This window comes from Diachasmimorpha longicaudata, chromosome 11, assembly GCF_034640455.1.
Source record: "Diachasmimorpha longicaudata isolate KC_UGA_2023 chromosome 11, iyDiaLong2, whole genome shotgun sequence".
NCBI classification, from domain to species: domain Eukaryota; kingdom Metazoa; phylum Arthropoda; class Insecta; order Hymenoptera; family Braconidae; genus Diachasmimorpha; species Diachasmimorpha longicaudata.
The window spans coordinates 6,507,903-6,522,077 of NC_087235.1; the positions used below are offsets into that span (position 1 = coordinate 6,507,903).

The 14,175-nt window shown below is 40.3% G+C and overlaps 2 protein-coding genes across 11 annotated transcripts in view; one reads left to right on the plus strand and one right to left on the minus strand.

The window, feature by feature from the left end:
* LOC135167494 (uncharacterized) overlaps positions 1-14,175 on the minus strand; it is a 162,867-nt gene that overhangs the window by 54,066 nt on the left and 94,626 nt on the right. Inside the window, exon 1 of one of the 7 annotated variants that reach the window (XM_064130753.1) lies at positions 3,746-3,898. The exons of the other annotated variants lie outside the window; for them this stretch is intronic. The gene's annotated coding sequence lies outside the window, so the exon portion shown is untranslated. Of the gene's footprint in view, positions 1-3,745; positions 3,899-14,175 lie in introns of those variants that run through there. 7 annotated transcript variants of the gene reach the window in all.
* The window catches only part of LOC135167489 (LIM domain only protein 3-like), a 62,480-nt gene that overhangs the window by 44,612 nt on the left and 3,693 nt on the right, over positions 1-14,175 (plus strand). For 3 of the 4 annotated variants that reach the window (XM_064130736.1, XM_064130735.1, XM_064130734.1), the window contains 2 exons: positions 10,683-10,794; positions 11,044-11,307. In XM_064130736.1, coding sequence (XP_063986806.1) covers positions 10,683-10,794; positions 11,044-11,307 — 376 coding nt within the window. Of the gene's footprint in view, positions 1-742; positions 1,123-10,682; positions 10,795-11,043; positions 11,308-14,175 lie in introns of those variants that run through there. The other variant, XM_064130737.1, reaches the window with a different exon arrangement.

The window sequence follows — 14,175 nt, forward strand, 5'->3', positions numbered from 1 at the left end:
GCATTATTTTTTAAAAGTCCTTCACTTGCACTATAACATTTTTCTACCTCAATTTACGATTTTTGGGTCAAATGGACGGACCAATTCTCCGTTCTTACTACTTAAAAAATCGTTACTGCAATAAAACCGTGTGAAACCGCGTAATAATTCCCCTTCAATTCCATTAAAACGCAATTTCACTCTCTGAACTAATAAAACCCCCGTAAAAATTGTCATCCATCCACCCAGAACCACGCGCACCCAGATACCTTCCCGATTAAGGGATGAACTCAAAAAAAAATTCAACTGGATCAATGAAATTATCATTTAGACTTCTTCAAAAATAAAATACCAATTTTCTTGTTCTGCTTCGTTTCATTAGTTGGGTAGACTTGAAAAAAAAAAGATCCTCAGCGCAATAAAAGCGCGTGAAACCTCGTAATAATTCATCGTTGAATTCCATTAAAATCCAATTCCACTCACTGAAATACTAAAACCCCCATAAAAATTGACATTCATCCAGGCAGATAGAGCCACGCGTACACGCACATAAAGCCCCAATCGAGGGATGAAATTGTCCCGCGGAGAGTGGCTGAGACTTCTGGTGGGGATGCAATCCCGATGGTGGGAATATTTCGTCGGTGGTGGGGGTGTCAGGGGTTGTAGGGGTAGCAGTTGCCTCATTGAGTGGGCGAGTGAGCGGCGGGAGGGAGACGGGGGGGAGATTCATTGGCGTTAGTGGCGTGCCGCGGAACGTCGCACGCGACAGTTTACAGCCGGCCGTCGAGACGTGAGGTTCTCTCCATCTCTCGTCTCTCACAACTGTTTACCCCTCCGTCAACTGTTGACGTGACTGTTGATATCCGTACATTTGACAACCGCAAATAAACAAATTGATTAAAACAGTAACAATCGAGAAGAATAAAAATCCTGAACTTGAGTCGAGGAAATTCGCGCAATTTGGAGAGAAAAAAGACGAATTTGTTGTTTTGTTTTATGTTGTTTTGTGTTATGACAATTGAGAAGATATAGTGAATAAATTGAGCGAGTGATAACGTTAATAATTAACCATTGAAGGGAAGAAAGAATACTTCAAGATTGCTCCCAACGCCAGGAAGTCCGCACATGGCTCCAACTTGCCAGGTAAATCAAACAAACGTGAACATAAATTCATAAACAAATATCCGGCATCGTAAAGCCGTCAGCACATTGGCATAAACAAAATGAAACAATCCGTTTTTAATTGTTTACGATGGCGGAGAATTTACAATCAGTTGTGATTATTTATCGTGGATGATTCATGGCGTGAATTACGATCGTTTAAATTAACTGATGGATAAAATTAGGGGAATAGCCTTTGCCACTGATTAATAATGAAGTTGATTGAATAAACAATATGAAATACCCCGAAATCCTTTGATTAGCGTTAGGAACTGTTGATTGGACTTGACTCGAGTTTCGATCGGATTTCGCAGCGTCGGATTTAATTAAGGGGTTCGTTGAAGTCAAGAAGCGGCAAAAGCTCGGCGGAGGGGGCTGGAAAGGGAGGAGGGAAAACGGTAAAAGGTAGAGGAGTGTATTAACTCGGGAGACTCTCGGGGTTGCTCGAATTACCGACTCTGGGGGCATTTAAGACTCGATCTCACTCTGTTGTATGGCTGTCACTTCAATCTACCACTATTTTCAAACTAATACTTGGTCGAGCTTTGTGGTTGTGTATATGTGTGTGAGCCCTCGATGTCAGCGATACGGATTCCCTGAAAGTCGCGCCAAGTAATCCGGTGTCGCGACACGTACCGTCACTTGATGCGCGGGACCCGGCGACCATGTGACACTCAACGATATTTTTTTTGTTTATTTTCGTTGAGAATGCGAGGAAGTTTTGGGTGTTGGAGAATGAGCTTTTTTGGGGGTTGAGAGAATATCGCTGTGAGTGAGAGATTTTATTTTCATTTCATTTGATGATAGAAATTTGTCAAGACGATTTTTTTGAAATTTTAGAACTTCGAGAGCTAATTTTGTATTTCTTGGAAAATTTTTTATTATTAACTGATGATTTAACGAACGTGTTTTTTGGGATCATTGGGATATCACATTTTTCGATTAGAGTCGAATGTCAATTTTTAACTTGAAAGACAATTGAAGTTGACAGGAAACAATTCCCCAACTTCCCTGGAGTCGACTCTAATGAAAATCATCAACTTCAACCTCCCAAATTTTCCTCCCTTAATCGACAAAAACTCCTGAAAGAGTTGTGACGACTCAATTAACCCCTGAAAATCATAAAGCGAGTGAAACCGATTTTTCAGGAGATTAAAAAACCTGGAAACTTGCAACGGGAGGGCTTTCATTAATTATTTCGGTGAGAAGTGCAGTTCCAGTTGGAAATTAGCGAAGTACCATTGTCGAGCAATCAACGCCGAATACTTCTCCCAGCTTTCCCCTTGTTGTAATGAAGCGACCTTTTCGCTGTACAGAGAATTTTGAAATGTGTGGTAAAATTTTGGACTCCATGAATGGAAATTAAAGCCCCAGATGACCAGAATAACTCTCTTCCTGTTACGAATAAAATACTATTCTTCAAATTGTTGCGAAAAATATATTCTGCAATTCAAAAGTAGTAAAAGTTCACGTGAAACCCCACAAATCGACCCGAGAACCTTTCAGATCCCCGGAGAGAAATTTCTGAGAAAAATTCTCACGCTCGCACGTGAAAAAAAGCACAAAATACCCCCTCGTGTACCGTCTCAAAATATATTCCAAAAAATCCACCTCAACTATCCCAAAAAAACAAATGTTCGATCTCAAAAAAAAATGCCCCAACTTCGTTCGATTCCATTCTAATTAAAATCATCAACTTCAATTTTAATAAATATTGCTCTCTCGATAAACAAAAAAAAAACTTCTGAAAGAGTTGTGACGACTCAATTAACCAGTGAAAATCATAAAGCGAGCGAAACCGATTTTTCAGGGGATTAAAAAACCTGGAAACTTGCAATAGAAGGGCTTTAATTAATGATTTCGCCGAGGAGTGCAATTCCAGTTGGAAATTAGCGAAGTACCATTGTCGAGTGATCGACGTCGAATACCCCTCCCCCTTTTCCTCGATATAATGAACCGAGCCCTCGTCTCCCCGTACTTTTCGCTGTGAGTGAATTCCCGGATGTGTGTTGAGGGAAGGTTTGCTCCACAAGTGGAGATGAGAAGGTTCGAGGGACTTCGGGAGGGGGTGAACGGTCGTATCCGTCCGTTTGGATTTCGATAATTGGTACTAGTTTCAGTGAGGAGATTCGGTGGTTCGGCAGAGGGCGGGAGGGGGGGGGGCTCGTTAACCGAGCCCGTAGCTAAAGAGAATGCCTGAATTATTTCGTTTGAAGTTCGAGAAGGGGGTTAAGATATAGATGGATCTGTCGTCTTTGTCTGTTTTACATGTATTACGGTACAGAAAAAAAAGTGGGGGGAGAGACTCGAATATAAATCGGGAGAAGAGTTTATTTGTCTGTCGACAAATTGGTCGGACTAATTAGCCAGGCTGTTCTAAAAGCAGAAGTATGACGCTGACGATGCTCCGAGCTTTCTTTCTGGTTTCATCGTACGTTAGGATTTATCGCGTAATTTTATTCTCACTTTTGAGTTTTTTGTCAGACATTTTGAGTAAGAAAATAATTGGATGAGAATAAATTTCATAAATTAACCGAATAGTTTTCACCCTGTCGTGGATAGAGGTATCAATTTTTAAAATTGCTGGTAAAAATAAATTTTTTACCTGAAATATAATAGAAGTGGATTGAAAACAATTCCCGTAATGCCAACGATAATTTCAGACCTCTGGACGGCCAATAAAAAGCCACTTTGCCCGATCGAAATATCAAATATAATCCTCTTAAGTCGGGCACGCGAACCACCACACTCCTAACACAGAACACACCCAGCATCTCTTCCCCCCCTTCATTTCAACGATATCTCACCGGCTGACCATCGCTCGAGCTGTCCCCCTGCCCTGAGTTTAACTCGGTCGAGCCACTCGAAAGTGAGGCCGTCCATTGCTTTTACGGCGATTGAAACTTCTCAGTGGGTCCTTGGGCAGTCCGCCAGGTGGCAGTGCCATGTTCAACTGAGTGTGTGAGGCCCTCAAAGGGTGCCAAAAACAACCCCGGAATGTGTCTCATTGTACATCAAAAGACGACTCCAAAAAACGAGAGATCAATTGAAATTTTTCTTCCTTGGGAATTTTTTATTCAGCAGGAGTAATTACCATGGGGTATCGACCACATTATCCCAATTTATTACTGTATTTACTTGAACTACAACAACGGTAAGACCTTTTTTATGTTGAAAAACTATGCAAGTAAAAATTTCGAAAATTTAATGAATAAAATTCAAACTCGTGGTTGAAGAAACGTCGAAATTTCTTGGTAAAGTGACGGAAATTGTAACAAAATGACGTTTTCTTTACTGGTGATGGTCGGGCTATATTGGGCTCGAGTGGCGGCCCTTCGTCCGGATATCTTTCGATTATCAAGACCTGCTCCGCTCGCGCAGGCCACGAGTATAGAGCACAGGGAGTGGATCCAGGGGAGGAATGAAGAGACCGAGAAGAGCATTGCTAGACCATTGTCTTCTCGGCTCTTTCAATTAATGTTTTGATTGATTTTACCCCCTGTCAGTCTCTCTCTCTCTCGCTTCCTCTTTCACCCGAGCCCCGACAATTCTTCCGGCGCTATACAATCTCAAACCCACTTTCCACCCCGTTCTCTCCCTCTCGGCAAACCAGCGGAGAAAAGGTACTGCCGGATAAATTGCTCCTTTTCGCCTTTCAATTATTTTCTTGTTTTCTTTTTTTTCTCTGTTATTAACTTTGGATTAAAACTAAAATACCAATTAAATTTCGGTGTGATTAAGAGAAATAATTTTTAATTTCATTTGAAGAGGTTCTGTTCATTTTAATTTATTTTTGAATATTTTTATTCTGATTTTATGCATCTACTTTTTTTGGACAATGGTAAATATAACTGTTGACAAAGTTATTTGTATCAATTTTGCTTGATGATTTCAGTGATTTTAGGGTAATTTCATGAAGTATTTGATTTAAATTATATTTATGAAAAAATATAATTGCGTTAGTTTTATTTTATTACCGCAACCGCTAGTCATTTTGTTTAATGAAAGGACTCCACTCATTTGAGGCGAATTTTTGAATTTTCTGAAGTTACTTTTAATTGTTTTATTCAATAAGAAAGCTACAACTATCGAAAGAGTTCCCTGGAATCGTTTGTTCAAATTCGTTCATTTTTTTTCTTTTTTCTGAAACGGATACCACCGGTGGCTGTTTTATTGCGAGATTTGCGGCATTGCCGTCTCTGTGTAACAAGACTTACTGAGATCTTAATAGAATCTCAAGGCCCCGCCCTTCTCCCGCGGAAACGTTTCCCTTTTTTTTTCCTTTATCCCCCACCCCCTCCACGTCGTATACTTCGCTTCGAAACTTTCAGGATCCTTATTCGAGAAACTGACCATCACATCTTTTTCGTTCTCATTCTTTACCCTCTTACCATCTTCATTCGCCTCTTTTACCCGAGGAAAAAAAAAGCACCAACTGCCCGCTTATTCTAAGCGCATAACAGTGATTTATGAATATTGTCTTGTATTTGAAAGAGATACACATGAAAAATTGACTTTGGGTTTAGAAAAGTCTTCTTGATTTATTAAGGAAACATTCTTTATCCATATGTATTTTTCCCTTTGCACTGAACATGATACATTTTCTTCAATTAAAAAACGAATCGTTAATTAATCAATTCGTTTGGCTATTGGGATACGCGAGAAATCGACTCCGGTGAGACTGAGAATTCTTCCGCATTTATTGAACAAATATTCCTCGTACTAAAAAAAATATAATCCATTCAATTTACATCCCTCTCTCCTCACCCCATCATCAAAGAGAAGCGATGAATTTTTCCGTCTGCAGCGGTAGAACAGCTCGATGTTAATCTTCAAAAAAATAAACACAATTTTCCAAATGTACCTTCTTCCTCTCTCTACACCCCGGTCTCACGCTTCATTAAATACGAATGATTTGATAATGAAAAAAACGAGAGCCACTGTTTAATTTTTTTATCAGCAACAGATCTCCATTTCAATCTCGTTGAACCCTCTCCCTCCCATCGCCATACAACCGCCATTCAGTTCCGTTTCATCGGGAGTAGTAGAAAAAAAAAAGAAAAAGAAAAGGAATAAATGTCGACAGTGGGAGTGAAAGAAAAGAGTGGAGAAAAGAAGCTGGGTGGCAGAACCAATTTTATATTTTATTCCCGTATTTAGATTCACCATTTCAGATATTGTAAGAACAAAAATAAGTTTAAATTGAATTCCGTCATCCCCACCTTGGCTCTACACCCCCTGAATGGGGAGAAATGGGGGAGGAAGGGAGAAAGGGTAGTTTCTCTCCATTCCACTTGCCAGGATTGACTTGAATCTCGATGGTGTAGCCATTCCACCAGATCTACAGCCCCCCCCCACCACTGGACACTGAGTCTCAAACCCCTCTCTTTTTCACCCTCACCCCCATACCATCGCACCATTCTCGTGATACACGTCCAAGAGCTAATTTTTAACTGGCCCGGAAGCTCGGGAGTTTGGCTCGACTATCGTTAATTGGATCCCAGATGAAGTAGCTCTGGCTCACGGAATAAGAGCACAGGGGGTAGTTGAAGACCAACTCCCCCTCCCCTCACCCCTCCCCACCATTCTCTGCCACTTTTACCAAGAAATCACACCAGAAAAATCCAATATCGTGGGGTGCAAAAACAAAAAGGGGAAGTGGCTAAATCTCCAATTAAGAAAAATTCTAATCATTTCAAATTCCCTCAAAATTATTCATTGTTAACAATGCTTCCAGTATCCCAATGCATTATTCAACTAATACTCGTCACCTATAATTAATAAGCTATTTAAAAATCCTCAGTGAAGATAAAAATTCAAGGAATAGAAAGTTTTGCCCACATCTTTCATTTAAAAATAATTTTCCTAAATTTGATTATAAATCACGTATAAAATATTCGCTGCATATCCCCACAATCCATTAAAAACCTAAATTAATCAAACTCAGTAGAAATCTCTGGAAATGAGAAAATACTAATAAAACAAAAACTTGAATTCCTCCGTCCCCTCGAGAGTACATAAATTGGAACGCTCATAACGAGCCGGGGGTTGGGACAAGAGTAAGATCCTTATAAAAAAATCTCAGGGAAAAAAAAAAGATCCAAATTTTAATTTCAGCCCTCAACAAGGTAAGCTAGGGCACCAGGCTTGCCCCAGTCCTCTTCATCCACCCTCATCTAACCTCCCTCCCTCCCTCTCGCCATCCCCACCCTTGGATTTTATCCTTCAGGATCATTATATCGCCAATTAGAAGATGCGAAGGCACACGGGGAGCGATGCCTAACAAGCTTCCTGGCGTACGGTAAGAGGGCAGGAGACACAGTCCTCTACCTCCCCCACGCACACAAGTGCCACCCTCCCAAGTCCTTCGTTAACTGTAGTCAAATGTGAAAAAAATTATATTCCAAGCAAGTTCTTTTTTTTCTCCATTTCAGGAGAGAAAAAAATTTTTTTTTTCTCCCAGAGACATTCCCATGTCTTTGATATCGTCGAAACGCCACGAAAATTAAACCAGAGCCATCCGGTGGTCTCAATTAGTCGAACTTACGTCGCTGGGGTCCAATTAGACGCCCGACGGTTGAAGCTACACACTCTGTTTGCACAAGCTTGTGCTCGGGCTTCCTGGGGACCGTTTTCTCGCAACGTTATAGCAGAGAAACGCTCCACACTGGTCTCTCTTCTCTACCCCTACCAGTCATCCCCCCCTTTCAACCCCCTCCCAACCCCACCCCGCTCACGCCCCAGTGGCACTTGTACATACTCTAACACAGACTCGTCGTTCGAGGTGTCTTTTTCCTCCGCTAATGACTAATTAGCAGCCACTCAGGTTCATAGTATAATGACACTGGTCTCTAGGCGCAACTGTGCCTCGTCAGTCTGCAAATCATTATTAAAATTTCGTACGTTGAAAATTGTGAATTTTCTTTATTTCCTGTAGCTGGATTAATTAGAAATTTGAGATCAAGTGGTGGATAGGGGTTTCATAAGAAGATTTTTTTTACTATTTATCCATTAATTCCTTCTTCATGGCATATTTTTTTAATTTATTACTCATATTAGTGATCTATTAACTTTTCCTTCATTTGAGACAAGTGCAATGATGCCGATGAGTGAACCCTCATAAAAAAATAATAAAGAAAAATAATTTGACAAATTGTTTCCCCTGGGCGGAGCAAGGGAAATAGTCAAATATGTTCGGGCAGTAAAGAAATCATTCGTAAACCTCTCCCCCCCTCCCCCCAACGACATAATAAATAATATATGCGTGCAGGAACTGCATTCGAAATGACCCGACTGACCCCACAGAAGTCGTAACATTATATCGATGCCATATTCCCTTATACAACCCCCATTTCTTCTCCTCCCTTGCTCACTCGCTCTCTCTCTCGCTCCCTCAGCCGTCTCCTTTACATTCATTTATTTCCTAAACGTCCGTCCCCGCCGGCTACTTTATATTTGACATTTTTATTAAACCAACTTCTCCAAAGCCACCCACTCCCCCCACCCCACTAAGGAAAACGCCCTGTCCGGAACGACTGCTATACGACGGACGTCTCTCCTGTCCTATATATCGCTGATAGGGCACATTCTCGTAATCTCTTTTCTTTCTTCAATAAAAAATAAAATAAAATATATTGTGATATAAAAATAATAATGCGTCGTTGACCGTGTCAAGAGATAACCGATATCGCTGCCTCGTGTTTTTTATATTCAATATCAAAAGTTTTTTTTCTGCTTTGAAAATACATCAGAGTTTCAACGATGAAATGGAAAATGAGGGAATTGAAAAAACATGGCGGAAATTATTTCTGCCTTGACGTCATATAGATTGCGATAGATTAAATTCGAACGATTTAGCAATTTAAAAAATAAATGATGTAATAATAACAATTATTATTATTTAAAGAATTAAATATCAGACAGGAAAAGACGAGTCCACTGAACATTAATGATTTCTCAATTTTCCGCTGAACAACCCCTCCCCCTTTCCTCCGAATAAAATCGCGAATCCCCTAATTAACATTTGCAGTCATAAAAAGCTCTAAAACGCTGTGCACAAGACCAAAACAAAAGAGCCCCTTAAAAACATCCCCTAAAAAGAAAATTAGAAGAACTGGGGGTGGCAATTATACGTTCCCATTTTCCCTCGCTCGCGAAAAAAAAAAAAATTCACCTCTTTATCTTTTTTTATCCTTCAACCACGCGTGGCCACGTTATTAGCGCCATCCGGAGGTATCGCGCGGGCAAGGGGTAGCGAGGGGGTTGCGTTATGCAGGTGGAGACTAGTCCAATGATGAAGAGGATACCCAGGGAGAAGAGGAATGCAATGCACGAAGAAGCCACTGCAACAGGGGCAGAGAGAGATGAGGGAGGAGGGGCAATGAGTGGAGGGGGGTGAGAAGGGGTAGTTTGGCGTTTATAACTCGCACGGTTCTCTCGGCTCTGAGAAGGCCAATTAGCAGCATAAAGCTCGCCATACCCGTGCCTCACAGCGGGATGAGAGGGTAGGGGAATGTTTGTATGTAATAATGGATTGTTACTCAAAGTATCCGGCTAATTAATTAAGCCCCCGTTTTCACCCAACCACCCATTTTCCATCCATAGCATCACCCTCCCCACCTCTTTACTACCCCACAGCTCTCTTCTATTCACTCGCTACCTCAACCCTTACTCGCCTCGTGCCGGTGCAATGTCTCTTGGACACAAACTACCGGCCTCAGTTCCCCCTGATTTTACTTGAGGAAAACACCTATTTGCGAGGAGAACCGCGTGTACAACCGGGAAACTACCCCTTGTTAAATCAGGGTTTACACTGTTTCTGACACACCTTCATCAGTCTCGGAATTTTTCCAGGGGGTTGGTAATTTTAAAACCGTGAAAGAGGTTTTTGGTTAATTGAAGAGCAAACATTTTTCTATTACTCTTTGTTCTTCGTCTTATTTACGGTTGATTTTATAATTATCCAGAGGAAACTTTTAATTTTCATAGTCTTTTTATTGGATGGGACTTATTGGCCTTTCCAGGAAATCCCAAAGGGTTGGGAAGTGTTTAAGATGGTGCAGTAGTTTAATAGTTGGCCAGTTGGGTGGTAGGATTTTTTTCTATTACGATTTGAATTGATTTTCGGAGAGTTATTGCCCTTCTGGGCTCTTCCAGCCCTTCAAAATTAGAAATACACGAGTCATTGGGACTTAATTGATCGAATAAACCCAACAATTCATCTTACGCGCTCTCTCCGATTTATTTTGTGTAGATATTTTCAGGGGCTAACAAAGAGACTGCGAATGGAATAAGTTCGACATCACGGGGCAGGGGAGGTCACTTCCGGTGCGGAAATAATGGCTCGGTGGTTGTAAAAAAAAACTGAGAGACTGCATTCGTTTTAAGCTAACAAAAATAATACTGGAGTTTTTTTTTCTATTTGTTTCGAATTGTTCTTTGTTTAAAATTCTTTTGGCTCTTTTACCCAGTATTTGATTTAGATTATTCTATTGTAGTCGAGCAAAGTGACTATAAATTTTCGACGCTTTTTGTTGTTTCAGACGGCGGAATAGTTCCAATCACCATGACGATGGACGTGAGCAAGTCGGAGACGAGTAAAAATGGCTCGGCACAGCAGGAATGCGCGGGATGTGGAAAAATAATTACTGAGAGGTAAATAAAATGAAGAATAATGATTGAAATCTAATTGAATTCCTGAAATCAATTTAGTATATTAAAAGGACTATTTTGAATCAAATAATTTCGCCCTAAATTATCCGTTGATTTATCAAATGACGACATTTTTAGAGATCAATTTTTCCGGGTAAAAATTCTAAATTTATCATTGAAAAATTTGATTAGTTTTTGGAAGAATAATGTAAAGAATTAATGATTTTATAATAATCGAATCAAATGGTTTAGGTACCTCCTCAAGGCCTTGGATTTATACTGGCACGAGGATTGTTTAAAGTGCGGCTGCTGTGACTGCCGATTAGGCGAAGTAGGCTCAACCCTTTACCAAAAAGCCAATCTAATTCTATGTAAAAGGGACTATTTAAGACTGTTCGGTAATACGGGATACTGTGCAGCATGTTCAAAAATAATACCAGCATTCGAGATGGTAATGAGGGCACGTGCAAACGTCTACCATTTGGAGTGTTTCGCCTGTCAACAGTGCAATCACCGGTGAGTAAATAATTACGATTAATCCAGGGAGAAACTTTGATTGGCCATCAGGGGGTCAATATTTATCCCCAAACTGCCTCTTACCACTACCACTGTACCCACAGTATAACCGTAAAAGTTGATCATTCTGGCTGATACGTGGATGTTGTCGTTAATTCTGGGGTTGTTAAGGGATAGTCTCTTGAGGGTGGTTGAGGCTTGATTAACCCATGCAGTGTATCCAAAAAGACTAGAATTGGGCAGTGGAAGACTAGACAACAAATCGCTGGGGCCATTATCATTACAACATTTGATTTATAGAAATAATTTATTCATTCATTTTTATCACAATAAAATTATTTATTTGAAACGACAAAAGAAACGATTTCTTAAAAAATTCGTCCCAGAAATTTCCTGGTCAATTAAAAAATAGTTTAATTGACATTCCAGATGTTTTTCGACTTATTTAATTCACTAAATTTAAAGCCCATTTAAACAAAATCAGAGGAGTAATTTTATTTTACAATGCCGTAAAAATATTCTAAAAAAAAAAATCTATATATTCGCTGGAAAAAAAATTCCACCTGAATGTTTTCTCAAGCAATCCAGTACAATCCAGGAGTCGTCGAAAATGTGAATCTGCATTTTAATGCGGAGAAATTGTCTCGGAAATTCTTAAAGGGGCTTCTCTCGACCCCCCCTCCCCACCCCAGCACACACAGGGTAGCTTCCATAAGCCATAGAGAGAGACAAAACTGGTCGCGAGACACAGAGTCCACTCCGGGGGTTGCTTTACAGGCCAGTTGGGAAATCACCCTCCATCCCCATACAACTCCACAGTATTCGCGTGTGCTCGTCTTTGCCCCGGGACTTCTCATCCCGAGACTCCCTAGCTATCCCCGTCGACGGCCAGTTATATAATTATCCGGATACTGCTGACATTTTTGTATCGAATTGCTTCTCGGAACGAGATTGCCTTTTTCCCTGTCTCTCTCACTTCAATTCACGTTTATCCGCATTTCATTTCTTGAATTACTGTTCTTCAATCTCTTCAATACCCCTCTAATCTCATGTTTATGGAATGAATATAATTATTTAATATTCTTTTTCAATTTCCCTGAGGAGTTTACCTTTGGACAAGTTGAAAAACTTGTATTTTATATTATGTCATTTAGAAAAGTTAATTTATCCCGAGAGTTCCCCAAATACTTATGTGTTGTTATATAAAAAAAGTGTAGTATATAGATAAATAGATTACCAGAGGAGCCTTTATGGCCATTAAATTAATTATAATTAATTGATCAGGAATTTCGTATTTCTCTGTAAATTGAAGATTCGAAGTACCAATCAGTGTCAATTGGAACTCTCGACCTTCAGATCATCCACCCAACGCTCTTCCAATTCATCCCCTAACCATCAATTACCATTTTCATCTGGAAGAACGTAAAATGGAAAAAACTATCAGTTAAAAAACAATAAGAGGATGAAAATTGAAAACACGAGATCTCCCTTTATAACTACAATGCCAACTGATGCTTTCAACAATGTGAGCTTATTGGCAGTGGGTAGGGGTTTGTGAAATAAAAACCTGTAGCCATGAGAGTGGAAAAAAAAAATCACGAGGGGATGCAGCAGTAACAACAGTTATGTGTATGTTTTTGGGAGGCATTGGCCGTGGCGTGCGACAAATGTGTACCAGCGTCTCAAACAATACGAACAAAAGAGCATCAATTTTACGTTTTTATCGTTGTGCATTGTCTATCTCCGACAATACTACAACTCCACCCTCTACTTTCTACCCCTTTCCATTCCCCTTCATCTCACAACCGCTAGACACTTTTTTTTCCTCGTACGTAACACACGTTTTTCTAACGACAACCGAACGTTACGTCTTCTCTGCACTGACGATTACTCACATTCTGTCTCGAGGAATCAATCGATCGATTCAATTCGCGGAGGTGGGGGGGGGGGGGGATGTATGTTGTATGTATCCTCCATTTTTGCCTGTCATGCCGATTTTTTGCATTGAAAAAATTCCATAGTGTCCCAGCTACATCATGTGACATCGATATTTTTATTTTGACACTCCACCCTTGGATGCACTATATCTTCAATTTTTTATTTACAAATTTGACGGAAAAACCGAAATTATTTGAAAAATTAAAAATTAATGAATCCAATGAAATAATCATCGTCTATTAATTTTTATATCAATTAAGATCATCTCTACACATATGTAATAACATCATACGTAAGACTGATTTCCTATTTGTCAATACAATCGCCATATGGTGATATTCGAGGCGGGAAATTCAAATAGAGCGCGCAGTCGATCGCGTACACTTTTAGATAATTTTTATTGAAACTTTCTTTCCTTGTAATGTTACTCCTGGGTAATTTGAGGTTTTTGAAGACATATCGAGATGAGTTTCCTTTCTTGTTTTTACCGCAGAAGTGAATTTCCGCTCAATCGAATTCCAAATCACCCTCACGAGTGGAAAATGGCAAAGGATTCGGGGAGAATGAAGAGACGACTCAGAGCTTGCAATTAAACATCAACAATTACACAGAGGGTGGAGGGGAGGAGGGGGGGGGGTAACTTTAGACTGTAATAACACGGAATAAAGGGGTAGTCCTAGGGCCACCAGTATCCCCAGGGCTGTACTCGACCTCCCAGTCCTCCCCTCAACTCTCTTGGCAGTCTGGTTACCGGATGATTTACCGATCCAATTAGCCCTCCACGGGGACTCACCTAAAAAGACGTCCGGTCTAATTTAACGGTCGCTCCAATTAAAGAGTAACCCTACCGATCTCTTTGGCTCTCCACTCGACTCGTTAAATCGCCTCCAATCCGATGGACTTTGGCTTTTTTTTTTATCAGACTCACCT